Below are 21,039 nucleotides of genomic sequence, written 5' to 3'. Positions count from 1 at the left end.
AATTTGGTAGCAGACAGTAGCTCTGTTACAATTTGTTTCGTTATTTTTATAATAAGTACTATGATATTAAAAGCCAAAAATTTACTCAACTGATACTGCAAGATTAAACTATCATTTGTAACTGATTATGCCAAGTAACAGCACACATTACAGAACAGCCCATTACCAGAAGCCATCTTTATTGCAAAATTAAACAAGAAAATTAGAAAAAAACACTAAAGTTAGTTAAAAAAAATCCAAAAAGAACTATATTTTAGTATTTGTTTTGAACTCCAAGCATGCAGCAGAGAAGCTTCTTTCTTCCAGTCTGCAAAAAGAAAACGTTACCATTTCTGTTCTGAGAGCGGGCATCATTTAACAGCTAGTATGAGAAAACAAAAGAAAAACACTACAACATTTGAGACCACTGATTTTGGTAGTAACAAATCCACTTTGGTCACTCATGCTATGAACATTTGAGGTACCATGGACTTAAACCACAAAGAGCTTAGAAGAACATCATTCCTGAAGCTGCCTGAGGATGCTAACACTGCGCAGCTGAAGTGACGCACAGAACGTGGCACCCACAGCTCTCTGCTTCACAGCGTACATCTGGGGACAAGAGAGAGAAAACAAGCAACCTTCCAGCTTCCCCCTGCCCCACGTGTAGATTTTAAGTACACGCCTCCTCTTTTAAAGGAGGAAAAAAAATACACTTCAACAACTTCCAGCATAATGGACCCTGAGCTTCTGGCAAGCTGCCTTTCATTAGTAACTTCTTCAGGGAAAGGTTTAAAAAAAAAAAAAAATAGCAAAATGCAAGAGGAGCCTACATCACTATCCCAAGTATTTAAACTGTACTCCAAACAGTGCTCCAAACAGGCTGTTTGGACAAATTGTTTGGACATCACCATCAAACCAGAGCTGCACAGATCACAGTGAGCGTCCCTACACCCATGTGGGCTGCTGCACTCAAAGCTATTGTAAAGGAGAAAACAATATGTGCACTTAAGTTAATGTCAGGTAAAAATAAATCAGTTAGACCATAACAGTATTCAGCCAACCAGCAGACTGATTTCCAAATGAATCCAATTCCTTTAAAGTTTTAAAGCTACAAAAGTTTTCAAGCTTAAAAAAAACAACCATGGAACCATAAACATTGGAAAAGACCTTTAAAGGTCAACTGATCCAACCATCCACCTATCACCAATATTGCACACTAACTGCTACATATACTTATGTACTACTTATACTTTCCTTAAACAGCTCCACGGATGGTGACTCCCCCACCACCCTGGGCAACCTGTGCCAATCTCTCACCATTCTTTCTGAAAATAAATTTCTCCTTATGTCCCACCTGAACCTCCCCTGTCACAACCTGAGACCATTCTCCCTCATCCTATTGCTGTTACCTGGCAGTAGAGGCCGACCCCCACCTCACCACAGCCTCCTTTCATGCAGCTGTAGAGAGCAGTAAGGTCTCCCCTGAGCCTCCTCTTCTATGACTGAACAACGCCAGTTCTCTCAGCTGCTCCCCAAAAATCTTGTGCTCCAGACTCTTCACAGCTTTGCTGCCGTTCTCTGGACAAACTCGAGGGTCTCAATGTTTTTCCTGCTGCGAGAAGCCCAAAACTGAACACAGTACTTGAGGTGCAGCCTGATCAGAGCCAAATACAAAGGGACAATCACCTCCCTGCTTCTGCTTCCCTTCTGCTTTCCCGGCTGCACTGTATTTCTCATATAAGCCAGGATCCCATTGGTCTACTTGGCCACCTGGGCACACTGCTGGCTCACGTTCAGCCAGCTGCCAGCTAACATGCCCAAATCCTTTTCCTCTGCGCAGCTTTCCAGTCACTCTGCCCCAAGCCTGTAGTGCTGCCTGGGGTTGTTATGAGCAAAGTGCAGGACCCAGCACTTGGTCTTGTTGAACTTCATCTCACTAGCCTCAGCCCAACTATTTAGCCTGTTCAGATCTCTCAATAGGGCCTTCTGACTGTTAGGCAATTCAATATTTCCTCCCAAGCTGGTGTCATCTGCATACTTACTGTTGGTACACTCAATTCCCTCATCCAAATCACTGATAAAGATTTTAAACAGGACAGGCCTCAGTAGTGACTCCTGTGGGAACACCACTTGTGACCAGTTGCCAGCTGGATTTAACTCCAAACATCATCACTCCCTGGGCCCAGTCCTCCTGCCCGTTCTTTACCCAGCAAAGAGCGTAGCAGTCCAAAACATGGGCAGCAAGCTCCTGGAGGAGAATACTATGGGAGACAAAGGCTTTGCTGAAGTCTAGGCAGACTACATCAACAGCCTCTCCCTCAACCACCAAGCAAGTCACCTGAACGTAGATTAGACGGTCCAGCAGGACCTGCCTTTCATTAACTACACACAAGCTGCTGAAGAGCTGCTTCCATCTGCCTAAAATGCACACATCCAAGCCCCACAGACACAGCCACTCGCATTTAGCAGACAAGAGAGAGAAGCACAACCTGTATACTAGGAAACTCACAGAAGTTTTCTTCCCCCCTAGAAAACACCATGGAATTCATATCGCTGAAGCTCAGGGTGGAGACAGGCCCAAGGAGCAGCCTGTGGGTACAAGCAGGAAGCCCCGAAAGAATATGCTACAAATCTCAGCTGTTGTTAGGAAGGATGAGACGAGGGATGGGACCTGTTTTTCCAACACAAACTTCTGCACCTGGGTAGAACCGGCCTCAATCCATCCATGCAGGGTAAGCAGGCACTTACAGGAGCATGGAATGAGTGTTCTGTACCCATCACTGCTGTCATTTCAGAAGCTTTTCTCAGAGAACAGAAAAATGGTTCTTACAGCATTTGATAAAGTCAGAGCTGCTATGAATACGGGAGATTTAATGAAGGTCACTGCTTTCCAGAGCTCCTGAACTCTCAGGGTAGCCAGGAAAGCAAAGCCATGGTCCTCACATTTCCATTAAAGCTTCCCTCTTTTTATCCTTCTGGATGCTGCATAAGGATAAAATCCCTAAGTGCTGAATCCAAGCACAGGAGATAATAGGCTGCTGCCCTTTCTGCTCCCATGGGAAGCCATAACAATGACCAGCATGGTTCTTAGCCCCAAATCCATCCCACCAAGTACTGTCTGTCCTGAGGCACCCTCCAGACCTTGTGTATCACCTTGTGATAAAAATCTGTAGTGGCATACAGACTCCTAGCAAACACTCCTTTTGGCTCTCAAGACGTGACCTCTTTTGTAGCATGCCTAAATTTTAATACGTGGTGTATGGGAACTACTGAATCACGGCCTGAACCTCTGACTGATCACCTGAGACAAGCAATGAGTCAGCCATGGGAGCACAGGTGAAGGCAATTCACCTGGGCTGCTGGAAGGGGTGGAGCCTGGCTGCACCTCTCCTAGACCCATTTAAGAGCTGACTGCCAGTGGGAGGATCTCTTCTGGAGATCTGCTCTGCTGGAGTTTTACAGTGAGCCCAGAACAAAGGTAAGCACTTTATTTATTCTCTTTTGTATAACAACCTGCTTAGCCCAACTCTCTTGTTTATTTCATAATTATAACATCTGTATATTCATTGATTATACATGTGATTATGATGGCCAGTTAGTTATAAGCACCAAGTAAAATATTTTATAGAATACCCAGAGTTTGAATGGACCCATAATGATCATCAAGTCCAACTCCTGGCACCACACAGGACTACCTAAAACTTACATAGTATGTCTGAGAGAACTGTACAGAAACTTCTTGAGCCCTAGCAGCTCAGGGCCATGCCCACCACCCCCTGGTGCAGACCCTGTCCCTGACCCCCCCCTACCCCTTCCCTGCACAGCTCCCTGCCGATCCCTCGGGCTCTGTCGCTGTCACATAGAGCAGAGCTCAGTGCTGCCCTCTGCTCCCTGTGAGGAGCTGCAGCTGCCTGCAGGCCTCCCTTCAGCTCCTCTGCTCTGGGCTGAGCAACCCATGGACCTCAGCTTCTCCTCCCATGTCCCCCTGCTCAACCCCTCTAGATCCTTCACCATCTTTGTTGTCACAAATTACCCTATCAATTTGTTGGAGTATTGGTACAGAAGATGAAAAATTATTCGGTTATCAAGAAGAACAGAGTTCTCAAATGTTAGTCTTGTGGGCTTAACTACCACTGATATTGTCTGAGCTTGATAGCCCATGGCATTCTACATAATTACACTCTCTTTGGTGTAGTCAGAAAGCTATTAAGCAGCCAAAACACAGTGCATTATTTATTTCAGAAACTTATTACCAAAAGGAGGAGCTGAGGACACTTGTATGGCAGGAGAAAAAAAAAATAATCAATCTGTAAACCCGTGAATAATGGAAGTTTTAACGCTCACATTAACTACAAATGACACAAGTCGTCTCCTTCAGAACATAAACAGGGACTATCTTTGGATGCTCTGAGGAGGGAAGCGGGGTGACAATACTTCAGGGAAGGAGCAGAGCTGAGCCAGCACAGGCTGGAGGGAAATGGGGAGGGGTTGAATACAGGTGAAAATCTCTTCATCAGTTTCTGTAGAATTCCTGATAAATACTTCTTTAGGGAAGGAGGCACCCAGGGAGTTCTTGCATAGGTAACATCTTCCTGCTGTAAGATTATTATTCATCATTGACAAAAGCCTCAATCTCATTACAGGGGGGGACCTTTTTTCAGTCTGTTAAAAGTGTTGGAATAGTTCTATGAATTATCAATTTTTTTAAGATCTGGAGTACAAGGAAACCTGCAGGCCGAAAGGCTTGTATTGTTATGTTCCATTCAAACTGCAGCTAGCACTGCTATAAAGTTTTACAGCTAAGTCTGTTAGCCACCCAAGGACAGGAAACAAGCAGCAGCACAGCAGGCACTGTGGCTTGGGCTGCTCTATGAAGAAATGTACTACAGCTGAGCACTGTTAAATCTAAGACAAATATAAGAAGTGCTTCATAGTTCAAACAGTGACCCGCTTTTTAAGATGAGTGAAGATGGTATGAGAGATGAACATGAAAAATACTAATCGCTGAGAGCTATAACAATCTCACCACAAGGCATTCTTCATCTGAAAGCTAGGGTGTGTTTTATTGCACAGAGGAAGAACTGAGGCAGCAGTTCTCTCCAAACTGTCTGGGCCACCTCAGAAATCATACCCACATACAGCCTGAGGACAGCAAAAGGTCACTTGCAATCAGAAACCAAACAATTTTTGTGCCTATTAAAAGGAGGCATTCCTTAACAGGTGGCATTCATAAGAGAATGCAGACAGTTCTGGATAAGAGCATGGAAATGAGAGGTGAGGCACTGCTTTGCTCAGAATCAGTTAACGTTGTCTTTTGAGGATTGCAAGACAGCTCCATGAATGAACTCCTCAGTCACACATCCTTCCCCCTCTATTCCTTCTCAGTCTTAATTCCCCAATGGAAAACAAAAACAAAAACCTCAGTAAATACAGCAGAACAAAGCTGAAAAAATATTTTCACTGATTTTCAATTGGATACCTATAATATTCCAATGGGAAACAACAATCCAAAAGTTGACAGCAAAGGAAAAAAGAGTCTCCATCATTTGTTGTAACTCATAAATGGTTTCCTGTTACTACAGCAATTAAGGCTTGAAAGGATGCTGACTCCTGCAGTGCTAAATATACACTCTGCTGTTAGCCAGCTCAGTCACGTGCACACTACAGAGTTTAGCAAAGCACTAATAAGAGATGAACAGAGGACATGAACTCTTTTCCTCTACTACTTGCAAAAAGGTAACTGTGTGTATGCTTGTTTGGACATATGGCACTGTGGGCATTAAAGACTAATTCGCACTCTGCCTAACACTGCAGAAAATCATACAGGAATCATGTTTATCTCCCTCCCTAAAAACCTGGAAGGAGAAGAGATGATCACGTTCATTTGAAACCAGTGCTCTATCTATCAGACCGTGTGCTGAACGGAGCCTGCAGTGCTGCAATCAGCAGAACTGACACATTTAGCTACAGAAACACACATCAGTGATCATCAGACACAGGACAGTACAGATTTAAATACCACAGAACTTCATTTTAGCTTGAACTCCAGTGCTTACTGGAAGTTCATCACCAAACTGAGAGAATGCAATTCATTCATCCTTTTAGCCTTCCCAAGCATGCAATGCACCGTACCATTCTAAAGATGTTTAACAAAATACAGATCTAAGGTGGAAATCCTGTCGCTACATCTAAGAGAGAGCATAAAATGGCAGCAAGTACCCAGAAACACAAACCACCACCTTCATCACTGAGATGTTTATTCTTGACCTTAACAGCATCTCACCAATTCAAGTTCAGTCTTTCATTTCCACTCAAGTAGGTTCATACCAAAATATGCTTTGCTTTACGATGTCTCAAACCACAGTTGCAAAATATATGAAATAAGATGCTTGCCTCAAGACAGCTGTGGGGTGACCTCACTGTAGTCTTTCAGTACCTAAAGGAAGCCTACGAACAGGAGGGGAATCAACTCTCTGAAAGGGTAGATAACTGCAGGACAAGGGGAAATGGTTTTAAGTTGAAGGAGGGAAGATTTAGGTTGGATGTCAGGGGGAAGTTCTTTACAGAGAGAGTGGTGAGGTGCTGGAACAGGCTGACCAGAGAGGCTGTGGATGCCCCATCCCTGGAGGTGTTCAAGGCCAGATTGGATGGGGCCCTGGGCAGCCTGGTCTAGTACTGAATGGGGAGGTTGGTGGCCCTGCATGTGGCAGGGGGGTTGGAGATTCATGATCCTTGAGGTCTCTTCCAACCCTGCCCATTCTGTCATTCTGTCTGTACAGAAGTGCCAGAAATGTGGGAAGTATCTCTGCTGGAGGGTAAATATGAACAGTAACATGGTATAATGATCTGTGCACAACAGAATTACATTATATATTACTTAACAAAGAATGGTAAAAACATAAGGACGTACAAGAATGCTGCCAAGAAACAAGCTTTTGTAGCAAATCTCAACTGCAGTGAGCATCCACAATTCTCTGCCACAAAAAGACAAATTCTTTTGCAGAAACATAATACCCATCATCCCAAATGGAGGTTGGGTTTTTCTCTCCTCAACCTGTCTCAAATCTCAGGGACTTCAATGAGTTCCCTGGGGCTAATGGAGGGACATTTCTCAGTGGTACAGCAAATTCTTCCCCTGGCATTATTAACACTTTCACCAGTAACAGTAGAAAAAGACTGGATAAATACTTTAACATTAGAGTGGAATTTAACTAATTCACATCTACCCTTCTAACTGTGAGGTGATGTTTTGGCTTCTCTGCCAGCTTTGGTTTTCTATTGTGCCTCTCTGGTTTCAGGTTAAGCATCCATCCATTACTTCACAGTTCTCAGCTGAGCAAAGAAGCAGCTCAATAACAGCATAGAACCAGAAAAAAGATCACAACATCTATGCATTATCACTGTGTCAGATTCAGTTTTAAGATATCCTTCATAGCAGTTTCACTTAAGAGGATAAGCGAAACTGTTCTGTGGGACACCACAAAAGATCTGTTAACAGCAGTTATCACAGCCCTACACACAGCTGAAAAGATTCAATCTAGTGCAGGGCTTTCGTCACCTTGTAATAGAGGAGCGTGTGGCATCACTGATGTGACTCCCAAGCAGTGAGTGCCCATGAAATACCCATGGAGGTATAGGCACAACTATGAGAGATCCTTTATTTAATGATGCTCCCCAAGTTCCCAGTCTTAAAACAAGATCTGAGAAGTTGAGAGATGAATTCACTCCTTCCTACCCCTCCCAGGCAGGCAAGTGATTGCCAGCAGCCTGCAGTGTACCAGGGGACCAGGGCAGCTCTCCTCTGCCCCAGCATCACCGCAGCATCCCAGTGACAGGGAGCTCATGCCCCATGCCAGCAGCAGCAGATGAGGTCCATGTTACCACTCACTTTTTTTCCCAAGGCATCAGGTGTTGTTACTGCTATTCTCAGGCAAAGAGTGTTGGCTTTTGCCTTCTGCAATACACAGGGGTCTTGAAACGAGAAAAAGCTCCTTAGTTGATATTCAGAGAGACACAGAGCAAAGCTCACCGCTGGAACAAATTCAAGGCTGGCAACAGCAGCACTTCCACAGTACTTGGTACCCGCAGCATCAGCATCTGTACTCCTGCAGACAGCAACACCCAACCAACAGCCCTCACCATATGCAGGCAGTTGCAGCAGAGCAGGACACGAGCTGTGAGTCGGGGGGGATGATTTTTCCCTCTTTTAAGATAATGCTATCATTATATTTACAGAAAATTGAAGAAACCGCTATCATCACATATCACCAAGCATCAGCCTGCTGGTAAACCTCATTCCCTGCCGGAGGACAACCTTGGCAGTGCAGAAGATTTAGAATATACATAGAAGATACAGAAGATGTAGAAGTAAGATTTTCTCTGAAATAAATTTAAAGGCATACAGAGTTTCTTGCTTTTAATCTATCTCAGAACTAAAGCAGCTACCCAGAACAAGAGAGGGACAGCAAACAGAAAAACAGAACGGCATTCATTCAATTACAGAATCACAGCTAGTAAACACGCTGCTGCTGATTTCTCACTGCATTGTGGCAGTAAAGAAGCATAATTATGAGCTCCCCAGAAGTCCTTAAGAAACCTTTGATAGCTATCAGAAACCTTTGAAACCTATCAGCAAAAAAAGCACTGAAAGAAACTGCTGACAACATAAGCTCCAGCCATAAATCACTCTCAGGTAACTGCTACCTCTCTACATTAAGCATTCAGTACATACAAAACACAGTAGCAATTAACCTATTCTTAACCTACTGCTAAAGGCAGCCCTGTGCATTCAGCTCGTGGGTGCCTCCTTCCTGTGTCCCTGACTGTACGTGGTCCAAAACCAAGCTGCAGCATCAGCTGTCTTTGGCAAACAGCTGCAATACTGAGCATTGTTCCATGTGAAAACAGACAAAATAGGTTTACATAGAATCCCAAAACGTTTTCTCTTGGCTTTTATTAGATAAGGGTACAGAGTATCTGCTGGACTGTTATACAGCCCCCTGATTCTGTAATTTCTTCAGTATGTGATTTTTAAGTCCTACCAAAAAATTTTTTTACTCTATTCATGAAAGCGATCTGACATTACTGAGATTGGTGGTTATATAAAGAAAGTCATAAATAAGGAAAGAGAACAACAAAGCAAGAGCAAAATAGTTTATAAGAACAGCACTCACTAACTTAACTATTTCAAGCAATTGCCTTTGGAAAAAAATAAAAGGCAAATGTTTCTCCTGGGCAGTGTTTCTGCAGACTTCAATAACCATCAGCCTTCGCCCCAGAGGATTAACCAGCCCAATTCCAAGTGCACCTATGCAGCTCCCAGCAGCAGAGCTAACTCAGCCCAAGTGACACCACTGCAAGGCACAGCTGTGCACACATTCTCCCTCTAACGCTGCTCTGGGACTTGTGCTTCACGACGTACCACCAATCCAATCCATTTATCTAATCCCAATGCAGCGTTTCACTTTCTCTTGAAACTAGCTGATGACAATTTGATTTTGCTATATATTTCAACTTTGACTGCTTTTTTTTTTTTAACCTTTCTTTCATAACAATTTCAACTGCAATAAAGCAGTAAACTCCTGTAAGAACCGAAGTTGCATCCTCCACCTGTCAATCTGCTTGATAATTATTAATTATGATATAAATCCATAGCTGAATCTTCAAGGATTTCTGCATGCCTATTTTCCACATGTGAGGAAATAAGCAATCTATTTAACAGTTTTCCTCCTGGCAGTGGAAAGTAGCCTCTACTACGGCAATAGCGAATTGCCTGTATCACTGACCTATCAGTAATGCCAGCGCTTGCTGGAGAGCTGGATCACATTCGTGCTCCTCCTATCTGTTTCATGCCATACGATGAGGCATGAGTGCCTCTGGCACCATTCCCTCTCCTTGTTCTCATGTGCTGTTCCAATTCAGCAGTGTCACACAGCCTCTCCTCCAGCAGGGAGGAAGGGGAAGGGTTATGAGGAGCAACCCTGAAGAGACAGCTCCCTGTCTATATACAAGAGGTCAGAGGAATATAAAGTCAACAGTGCTTCTCCAGTGTCATTACAAGTACTTGATAAGACTAAAAACCAACTGTTTTCTCACCAGTTCAAGTCTCCTTAATGTGTTGTCAGTGACACAGAGCTGCTGGAAGGATGAGAGGAACTCCATCCTGAGGCAAGAAGTCCTCATGGCACTTCCCAGGAGAAAATAAGATGGATGCTGAGGTCCATTCATATTGCTGCTGCAAGGGATGATTTGGTTATTTTTCCCCTTATGTTCCTAAATCTCTTCCTGATCAGAGGACTTGCCCTTCACCTAGTACTTGTCCTCAGCCACCAACACAGCCAGACCTAGAGAAAATGACTGTTGCCAGCATGGAATTCAACCACAATGGGACCACTGATTAAAAAAAAAAAAAAAAAAAAAAAAAAAGATACTGGGTTTAATCTTTTATTCTTGAACAGAAGTTTGCTTCACATTTTCACATCAAGCTCTACTTGAGCTCTATAAAAAAGAAAAATCATCCTATTGTCAGGACTTAATGAAGTAATAATTTGCAATGCAAAACTTGAAGCTAATTGTATGTAAAGAAGCAGCTGGTAAAGCCATCAGTTAGTTTCACACACATTTCTCTCCAGTCTTCCATGAAATTCAACTAAGGCAGTAAAATAATTTCTACCTATTCTGTTTGCCATTAAAAATGGCATAATATACTAATGGAGACTGATGACTTGCACTCTGAACACAAAGTTATACTGGCCAGCATTAAGGAAGGGATGGATCACTGCATACAGCCAAAAGCTACAGAGAACAAATGATTTAAAGTCATTTTCACAGTAAAAGTAACTCAAAATCAATGCTATTTACAAAGTAAAACCACAGCAGGGTGAAATGGAGCATTATCTGTTGGTTCCCAGTAAGTATTTGGACGTGAAGAAAATACAGAGCTGTGCAGCAATACAACTTTGCATTCACAACACATCAAGAAGCAGACAGATCTCTGTGGCACAGATGAGAATCACCCACCACTTCCTGCATCCCCTCCCAACCAAGCCCCAAGGCCCCTCAGAAGGTCTGGGATGACTCGCCGGTGTCCAGCTGCCTGGTCCCGGACCATCTCTGAGAAGTGACCTTCAGGGACCAACATCTGGGCCCCTGCTGACACCCACGGCGCTGCCTCCTCTCAGCTGGTCTCTCTGTTGAAGCCTCTCAAATTTTTTTTTATGTTTTAGAAATAAAAACGATTTCCTAAGATTGTGTCCTTCCCCCAGGTCAAGCAGGAGCTGTCAACCGTGACTGCAGCCACATGAAGAGGCGGGACTTAACTCTGGAAATGCCTCATACCTGGCACAGATACAGAAAAGTCTTTTCCAAAGCAAAGCACAACCGCTCAGCAAATTACAGTACGGGCACCAACACCCTTAAAAGCTACTGAGTATTTAGCAAGTAAGTTGAGCAAAGCTTTTGTCCCTGGGCACAAGCAGTGAGAGAAAACAAAAGCCACCTGCTCCTACTGACTGTTTTAAGGCGGAAGGTGAGTTGCTACCAACTGTGCTTCATCCCCTAACAGGTAACACTGTGGTCTTCCAATACTTCTGCTTGCCCTTTTTAAGAGATAACCTGCAGGTTGAAGAAGTGGCGTGCTGGGATCTGCCAAAAGCTAAAGCACAGTCACAGAACCACAGAAACACAACGGTTGGAAAAGGCCTACAAGATCATTTGTAATGATCAAATGAAAAAACAACCACCAAACAAGGCATAGCATGTGTAAGACAGACTGTGTATCAGGATGCATTATGGCTGCAGGGGTGAATTATTAATTATTAATTAACATACAAATATTTAAGAATGCAAAGTAAATGAACCCTCCCCCACCCAAAAAAAATATGCCAGTGATTTCATATCCCACATTTTTGAATCAGGGGCTCTACTGGATTAAGAACGTATGTTGTCAGCATCACCTTAAAAAACTCACTGCATTTGAGGAAGCAATAGCCTGCTTGAGGCACAGGTTAGTCACATCCCCAGAATTCCAAAAGGCAAGCTCATGTTAACAGAGGTTATCCTACACAGCAGGAAAATGACAGTAAAAACATTTGTTTTCCAGTTTCTGAAACAGTGCCATGACTATTTAAGGAGGAAGAAAGGAAAGGAACAGGGGGTGACACAAGACAACTCACACGTTTCTCACAGCTTGAACTGTTTCTTTAGCAGCAAAAAATAAACTGCATTAAGGAGATCTGCAGCAGCTTTATTAATTACCATCTGCATGATGCACTTATCTCAGCTTTCCCATTTACTTTATCTTTTTATAAAATAAGAGCTTTTAGTTGCATGGCTAACCTTTAAACAATTCCTTTAGGAAATGGAGGTGATGCTCTTCTAATACTGACTATACACCAAATCAGTACGCCTGTGTCCACAGGATATACACAGAAAGATAACCCATCACTGAAGGGTTCAAGCTATTTAGCAAGTGAAAGTTGCATTTTAAGTGACCTTTCCAAAAGAGAGCTAAGTTAAAACAGCCCTCACACCAGACAGGATAGCTGCTAGGAAAGCCTGTCTCCCAATAGCCACAAAATGTACTGGTTTACACAAGACATATGCAGTCAAAAAATAATGGCTCAAGGCTTGAGTGGGTTTTTTTTGACCATCTAAATAAATAAATACTTGTGCATTAAAATCATTTTGCACACATCACATGCTTAAACACATGCAATATCTGGAAAATAAAGTTTTCTTTCGGGCAATCTTCTCAGATTTCACCTTCCCAAAGCATTAATTACAGCAAATGGAAAAAGTAGTCAATTTAATATTGTATTCTCTAGCAATGGCATTATTCCTACATTCTGTTTGGGCCACAAGTCAATGCATGGCACTTTCAAAAAGTGTAAGGTTGGTAACACTGAGCTTCTGCAAGTGAACAGAGCCTTTCAAATCTGAAATCTTCAGTCTGTTACAATGTAGAAATTAAGGAGACCTGCCCAGACTACCCAGGAATTACTGAGCTCATGAGATTTTCCACAAGACCAGGACATGACACATTTCTTCAGTCCCATTAAGAGTAACTCCCAAATGAACTATGGGAATCACACAGTTCTGAGACCAAAGTCATTATAATCATAAAGACTGAAGTCCCAAATTTCTATTAATATAAATAAGCAAAAACCGAGCACTTATTTCTTGTAGCAATACATGCCAACTGCATCAAAACAGGCAAGCAGAAAGTCTGTCAAACAAGCAGCTTGCTGGCCGTATGCAATGCCACATCTTAGCAACACACTTGTAGTTGTTAGCTTTTTACTGTACCAGAAGTACTGCTCATCTCTGGTGACACTACTTCGTTTGCTCGCTTCTCAAGTGGTACCAATGGCTTAGGGTATCTGGATGCTAAAAGTTTTCAAAAGCAAGATGGCAGTAAGTCACTACTTAAAATCTTCCAATCAGTCCCAGTGTATCTGCCAGCAGGAGGGAACCTGCATAAACAAGGAGAGCAAGTTTCTCTAGACCTTACACACATTGCACTTGCTGGCTTTCCTCTGCAAAAACACGTGGCTGTGTTTCTGCACTCAGACACTGAGCTTTAACATAGGAGAAGAAAGTCATTAAGTTTATTCTAAGTTAAAGTTTCATGAAACATTTGCTACAGGCTGACAACTTCCATAAGATACTATGTGGTTACTGAGATGACAACATAATAAAAAATTTATACTGTCCTAAGCTAATTCAGTTTACAGGTTTTCTGCCACTTAAAAAAAAAAAAAAAAAAAAAAAAAAAAGAAAAAGGAAGTCCAATAAATCATAAGCTTTCAAATGTAATAAAGCTTACGGAAATGTCAGATTGACAAATGCCACACAACAGTGCTGAAATGAAGAATGGAAATAAGAAATTTTCTAATGCCCTGGAGTACATCTTAGAGATGAGATCTCATTCATGCATTTGCTGCTTTGGAGTTTTAGGGTGTGTTGTTTTTGGTTTTTTTTTCAATGTAACTGCAATTACACTCTTGAAAAGTTTATTGGGAAAGGCAGCACACCTTCTGATTAGATTTTAGCTGTATGAAATCCCTCAGCTGAGGTAACCCGCACAGCAGAAATCTTCCCAAGCACTTTGCCTTTTCTGGTACTGGACAACCATATTCTTGAGAGCGGACATAAAAAGAATCTGAAGAAAATGTAGCTGCATTTCATAAGAATCCAATGTGAGGATAAAAGGAACTGGAACTTCCTGTCATTTCCTCAACACCAGCTTCTCCTCCCCAGCCAGGCGCGTGCTCATTGAGCTCCTCACAGAGCCCAGCACAGCCCCCCCTGGGCTGAGCTCCATCCCAGCTCCCAGGCAGAGCAGCAGGCAGAGCTCTGCCCTTCCACACTCAGGCTGGGAAAGCCAGCACAGATTTATACATTGAACACTGTAGATATAGCAGCACATGACAGCTAAGGGGCTGACTGCAGCTTATTATTTCTCCCTTCTCCTCAGCAAGTCTCAAGAAAAACAGTGTCAGAACAACCACAGAAACGATCAACCCAGAACTGCCTCACTGCTCTCTTTTCTGCTAGAAAAACGGCATCATTTTCAAGCAAACAGATTTAATACTAGCAGTAATTGACATCTGAACTGATGAGTTTTTTTATAATGGTTTGTGACAGGTAACAAAACATTTAGCGTTACGTAGATGACCAACATATGAAAACAGAACAATTCCATCTGCAGACATCAAAGAAAACAATAAGCAGTTGGTTCAGCACTCCTCCTCCTGTACTCTGCCTTCATCAAAAGGCTCAATGGTTTGAGAGGGGGAAAAAAAAAGAATTTCAGAAGCAAAAAAGAGAAGTAATATCTGTTTCCATCCGAACCACATTATTGTTTTAATCACAGAGTATTTTAGGCTCAGCAGTGAGACCAGTGATTGCTGTGGTGTAGCTGCGATGGACCACAAGCATAAAGGCACTGTGCACAGGCAAGCTGTAAGAGTTGCTCATTTTATCAGCTTGCTGGAGCACTTCAAATTACACGCTTACCAGCAGGTCTGCCAGTGGACCTTTTTTTAGAATTGTAATCAAACGCCAAAGCTAAAAACCCATTTCTTGACCTAGGTCACTGCAGGTAGATATCCATCTTCACATGCAGCTCAGCTCACCCACATCCATGAGGCTGCAGAGGAGAGAACTGCCCCCCTCAGGTGCCACTGTGCCTGCCAGTCAGTGTGCATTAGCAAGGCTGGTCCCCTCCACACATCCGTCAGTCCTCCCAAGAAACTTCACTGTCCATTGGAAAAACAAAAAAAGAAATCACTCTTCAGACAAGAGAAGTAAAGCCAGAAAGCTCCAATCATGCTTTGTTGTATTAACATAGGTTAAGCTGTACCAAAATGAGTCACTAAGATCTGGGTGGTTCCAGAAATCAAAAGGCAGATAACCGGTTTATTGTTAATAGCATGGTGTGCCCGCCTCGCACAAAAAAAGGAATTATTTTCTTAATAGATCACATTTGATGCATCTAAGGAATTTTGGTTAAACATCCGTCTGATGAATTTGCAGCCTTTCAAATTCACTTCCCTGCAGGAGTTGTGGAAGTAGTGGCACCTGGGCTCTAATAATAGATTATAAAGCAGAGATGCTTCTTCTGATACCACAGTGAGATTTTGCCCAACACTAACTGTAAGTCTGCAATACCCTCATAAAGATCTTGCCACAGCTGTCAGACCAATTGCAGACACAGTGCACTGCCCTTCACTCACAGTGCTACGTTTTTTTACAAAGCCATGAGACACTAACTTGGAATTATGAACATTTTTCAATCAGAATGTACCAGTTTGGTCAGATTATTTGCTAAACAGTGTATGGCATGACATGCCGGTGCCCTCATACAGAATCTAGCTAGAGACTGGATTCTCCAAACCTGTCAAGTAAGCCAGCAAAATCCAGCTGACAAGGACACATACACCACTACCAAGTTTTTGCATGTTTTCCAGTTAAGGCAGCATCGGCAAGAAAACAAATCCAAGCTTATTACATTTCATAAGATCCTTTACTAAGTTAACATTTCACATAATGAAACGTAGCTCGGTGCTCTGAAGGAACTGCACATAGTTCTTACAGGATTTTTCCCATCTCTGAAGCAAGAATGAAGAAATAACACATTCACTTATCACAATGTGAGATTTCTGAGAGTCCCTGTGTAGACACACTGTGTTAGTATTATTAATGGAGAAGTGTAACATTCTGGATTGAGAACGTTTTAAGCCAGCACAGATGAGAACAGCACCCTCAGCACGTCTGCTGTATGGTTATTTCTTACCTAAGCTACAGAAACCTCCTTCCTGCTGGTTACCAAGTTTGCTGCACTGCTTTAAAGCACTTTCATGAATCACTTTCTAATATACGATTGACACTAAAGGCAGAAAACCTGAGCATAAACCCAATTCCTTCCTCCTAACCCCCTCTCCATCTGTAACAGAAAACTGATACAGAAGTCAGAACCACTAAATCACTCCTGACATTGCCAATACCATCTCTATATTTTCATTTCCCCCATATAAAAAAGGAGCGAGGAGTACTTCACCGTGCCACCAACAAAACAAAGCCTCAACCATGGAGCACCACCTCCACAGACAGGGAAGCAGCACTATTACAGTTAGGAGAAATTGGGCAATTTGCTACTTTAGTGTTTCTGTAACTATGAAAAACACAAAATATTTAGATTCAAATCCACATGCATCATCTCCATCTGCTGCAGCCAACATGCTTACAAGGACAAATGCTTCAAAACCCTGCCTGGGAAAATATGAGACCCTATTCACCTTTCTAACTAAAGAAAAAGAAGACTTCAATGATAACGGAAAACTACGCCTTGCACTTTTCTGCAGAAAGAGCAACTTGGTGATGTTCTGACTACTTTTTCAGGCAGTTAGCAAGGTAGAGATTATAGTCTCAATTAAAACGCTTCTCAGAATCCCTTTTAAAAACAATTCTATCTACATACAGTTTCATATCCTTCCCCCAGCTACTCCTGTGCAAAAGCCTCCTGTTATTTTAACCAGGCTTCCAAGTGAGCACAGCTTCACAACCATCCTTCGCTGCAAGCTCACAGATCAATTCAGTCCTCTGACTGAAGCACTGCTACAGATAGAATCATTTCAGCACTTGTTAATAACAACAAGCTTCAGCTGCTCTCTGTCAGCTACACTTTAAACCCCCTGCCCATGCTCAGCACCTGAAAGCAATAAGCATCCAGATGGAAGTTTCCAGGTAAGATGGGAACAGTGTGGTGGCAGGAACAGTTCTAAGCCACGCTGCCACAAACCTCTCCCCACCGACAGTTATGTGACTACAGGGCAAAGAGATGCATTAAGTACCAAAGCATTCGAGACCCAGCTGACTTAAAGGCTACAGCTCACCTACCTGAGGACCATCCTTCAGCGCAGCAGTGAGGGCAGCGGCAGGGTTTCCCCGCAGCCTCTGCCATCAGCGGAGGCCACAGATAGTGTGTCCTGTCATATTTCGTGCTAGGGCAATTAGATGGTGGAACTGCTTCCTTCGGGTGGTAGGCCTGCGAATGGGCTGAGGAACAGGCCCCACTGGATTCTTGATTTGCCCGGGTCTCCCCATATTGCTGACAGCTTGCCCGAGCTGCTATGGGGTCTGTTAGGGCACAGAAGAGGTAGTGAAGGAAGAAGGTCAAAACTTAACTCAATAAAGACCACATTAAGAAGGGTATGGGCTAAGACCTCACTTTCCATATAGATGTAAAAAAGATCACAGGCACATAACAAGCTCAAGTGCACAGAGCAGCAAAACTGCATGTGCACTTCATGATTGAGGAAAGACAGATTTTCCAGACTGAAAAAGGACAGAGAAACTTCTTTAGATAGGAATGCAAAGGTGAAGGCTGCATTTGGACCGCACCTTATTGGAAATCAACACAAGCGTAAAACTAGCAAGCTGATCTAAAGCAACCACTCTCCTGCATGCTGCCACCGAATGAAAAGACTGAGCAGAAACAGATCGACCAGATCACCTTATCTACATTGAACTAGTTGACTGTAAAAATCAGAAGTGATTACAGTTGATTGGAGATGGAGAAAGTATTTGGAAAGTGGGGGCACAACCCCCCCCATGTGCTACTCTCAACCACAACCTGCATACACAGTTAAAACATTCCTGTGGTTGTCATACTAATATCAGACAACAGCAAGCATTCAAAGTGTTATCATAATTAAGCATATGAAGTACAGAACATCATCATCCAGCCCAGGAATTGTATTGTTTTCTTCCCAGTGCAGCCCAAAATCCATTTTGTCTGCTTCTATCATTGCCTGGTGCAGTGAGATGTACATCTGATAATTGGCAAACTGATGCCCTTCCTCACATCAAGTCTGAATTCTGTCAATACCAACCCTCTGACATTAGCTCCCTTCCCTCCTTAGCTCAGGACAACTCCAACACATGCATCCACAAGGGAACCCCGTGCTCTGTGTGTACCTCTGAAGAATGCAGAGCCCCTGTTTTATCTGCATTAAATGATTCCTGTGCTGTTTCTCTCCCTTTAATGTGATTATAGTTCTCTAGAATCTCAGGGAACATACAGGAGATACAGATTATGGTATTAAGACTTTCCTTCCCTTTATTTTTATTTAAAAGACTTTCTAGAAGCTCTTGTTTATTATTTTTTGTTGTTGTTGACCACATTTAGAAAAAAATCACTTCCCAGACAGAAAGGGTGACAGCTGATATCATGATGTAGTCAGGTTAAAGAAATAATAAATGAATAAATAATGAAAGAGCTGAATAAAGGAAAAAGCTATTTTCAAACAAATCAAGTTACCAGCTGAGCAGATCAAAAAACCTGACTCTGTGGACTGCAGTCCGATGGCATTACTACACCTGGAGCAACCTGTGGGACCACAAAGCACAGGACTGAGCTTTTGTTAAATAACTCTCTCTAGTGAGATAAATGTCACCACTTCTGGTACAAGTGAACTGCAGTTCTCACTATGAAATAAATCTGCAGTTTACTAATAAGGTTGTACCTAGTTATGTCTTTAAACTAATGCTTTTGTAACAGTATTCCAAATCCTAAGCGATCAGACCCCCACAATACTGTACAGAAACAGTTTCTCACACTGCAGTTAGCAGCAATCAAGCAACAAGGTATTTAATAGGGGCATGTGCTGAGTTATCTCTGTATAGACCTTGAGACACCACACTGAAACACATGCAATATCCACAGTGTGATCCTGCAGTGATACAGAAGCACGGCAAGCAGCCTGCCTTCACCTGAACGCTAAGTGCCAAGAGAGAAACCAGCACAAAAACCTCTGGGAAGAACCCTTATAAATGCTGAAAAGGACCTTTAGAGTGTTAGTTGTTAGTACTCAAAAGTTAGGGACAACATACAGCTTAAAGCACTCTTCCTACTAGGCTGGAAAACAAACACAGCCGATTTACACTCCACAGAACTCCTAAAAGGAACTGCTTTGGTGACCTGCTCTGGCTCCTGTGTTTACATGCAAGTGTAATGCAAACAGAGCTGAAATGTTCTGCTTCTTCATGAAGGCAGCACTCTATAGCTGACCCCTGAGCTGCTTTCTGCCCACTGTGAGGCTTCCTTAAGGCACAGAACAGCGAGGAGCAACAGAAATGCCCTTTCCAAGGGCACGCTATGTAAAAGTCACATAGAGGCCTAGATCAGAGCACAGGGCTCTGGGGTGCCTGCTGTCACCTCAGCTGTAAGGCACCTAAGGCACCCTGCATTACAGCTGAGCATCCGACCCAGAAGTCCTGAGGCTGTAATTAACGTGATTTGGCTTGGTCAAGTTTTTGATTTGTTAAAGTGAAAGCGTCAAGTTGGAAAGAAGGGTTGGATCAAAATACATAATAAGAATACATCAGCATGAATTACTGAATTGGCGTTGTATAGCACTGCACTCCAAGACCTCCCTCGGCGCACACAGCTGCGCGAGAAGGAGCCGCTCCCAGGCAGAGCAGCGCTGTTCATGAATGAGCTTCTGGAGTACAGCACAGATCCTCAGCGCTGTGAACCCAGTTGAGCGCCGTACGAGCAGCGGGAGGATTTCAGAGCAGACGCACCTCGCTTCTCCCGTTCTGAAAAATGGCCACCCACGGCTTTCGGAAACTCCCGGTGAGCAGCCGAGCACGCGGAGCGCTCCGCCGGGGGAGAAGTTGCGGAGGCAGCGGCGCCCGCGGCCCGGCCCGGCTCTCCCACCCGCCGGGGCGAGGCTGCTCCCCGCCCGCCCTCAGCGCGGCCCCGAGGGCGGCAGGCGCGCAGGGCCCGACCCCGCTCCGAGTCGGGCTCCGCTCACCTTGCGCGATGGCGATGGACTCGAAGCGGTGCAGCTCCCGCAGCAGGCAGCTCCGCTCGGTGGAGTGCAGGCTGTAGATGAAGTCGCGGGCCCCCTGCGCCGTGTTCAGTGCCTCCATCGGCTCCTTCTTGGGGTGCGTGCCCAGCGCCCGCCCGGGCGGCGCTCCCCGAGCCGGCAGCAGCCCGTCGGCGCCGCCCCGCAGCGAGCCCAGGCGGCGGCGGCAGCAGCAGCGCGGCGGGCCCCGCAAAGAGCCCAGGCGGGAGGAGGAGGAGGAGGGTGCGGCGGGGCCCCCCGGCCGCCCCAGCAGCAGCGCTGCCCGGCCGAGCCACGCCGACATGGGGCAGGGGAAGGCGCGGCGCTAGGGCCGCCGCAAACGCCCGCCGCGGACTCAGGGGCTGGGGGACGGACGCGCCGCTCGGGGCCGGGGAAGCGCCCCAGTCACCGCCCCGCGGCCGCTCCCGCCAGCGGCGGCGGCGCCGCTCCCCGCCCCGCCTCGCCCCGCCCAGCGCTCCGCGACGCCTCGGCCGCCCGTGAACCCGCGGCGGCCGCCGGAGCGCGGCTCAGAGGGCGGGCGCCCGCGGGGCGGCCTCGCGCACGCGCAGGGCAGTGCCGGGCAGCGGCGCGGCCTCCGTCGCCCCCTCAGGGCCGGCGGGCGTTCGGCCGTCCCTCCGGGCTGGGGTGGGTGCGCCGAGGGTGGCCGCTGGTCTGTGAGGAGAAGCCGCCCTGCCGCGGGCGG

General features: G+C 44.7%; 1 protein-coding gene across 3 annotated transcripts in view; it reads right to left on the bottom strand.

Moving 5' to 3' along the window:
• Positions 1-20,777, bottom strand: part of TMEM65 (transmembrane protein 65) — a 30,288-nt gene extending 9,511 nt beyond the window's left edge. Inside the window, exons 1-2 of one of the 3 annotated variants that reach the window (XM_048940271.1) lie at positions 20,304-20,777; positions 17,383-17,622 (exon numbers count right to left, since the gene is read on the bottom strand). In XM_048940271.1, the coding sequence (XP_048796228.1) occupies positions 17,383-17,622; positions 20,304-20,640 (577 nt within the window). In that variant the 5' untranslated portion in view covers positions 20,641-20,777. Of the gene's footprint in view, positions 1-13,287; positions 13,369-17,382; positions 17,623-20,303 lie in introns of all 3 variants that reach the window. The other 2 variants (XM_048940272.1, XM_048940273.1) reach the window with 2 other exon arrangements.
• Positions 20,778-21,039: the final 262 nt, after the last annotated feature.

Source organism: Lagopus muta, chromosome 3, assembly GCF_023343835.1.
Source record: "Lagopus muta isolate bLagMut1 chromosome 3, bLagMut1 primary, whole genome shotgun sequence".
NCBI lineage: Eukaryota > Metazoa > Chordata > Aves > Galliformes > Phasianidae > Lagopus > Lagopus muta.
The sequence above is the reverse complement of the archived record's forward strand: the minus strand, read 5'-3'. Positions and strand labels throughout refer to the sequence as shown.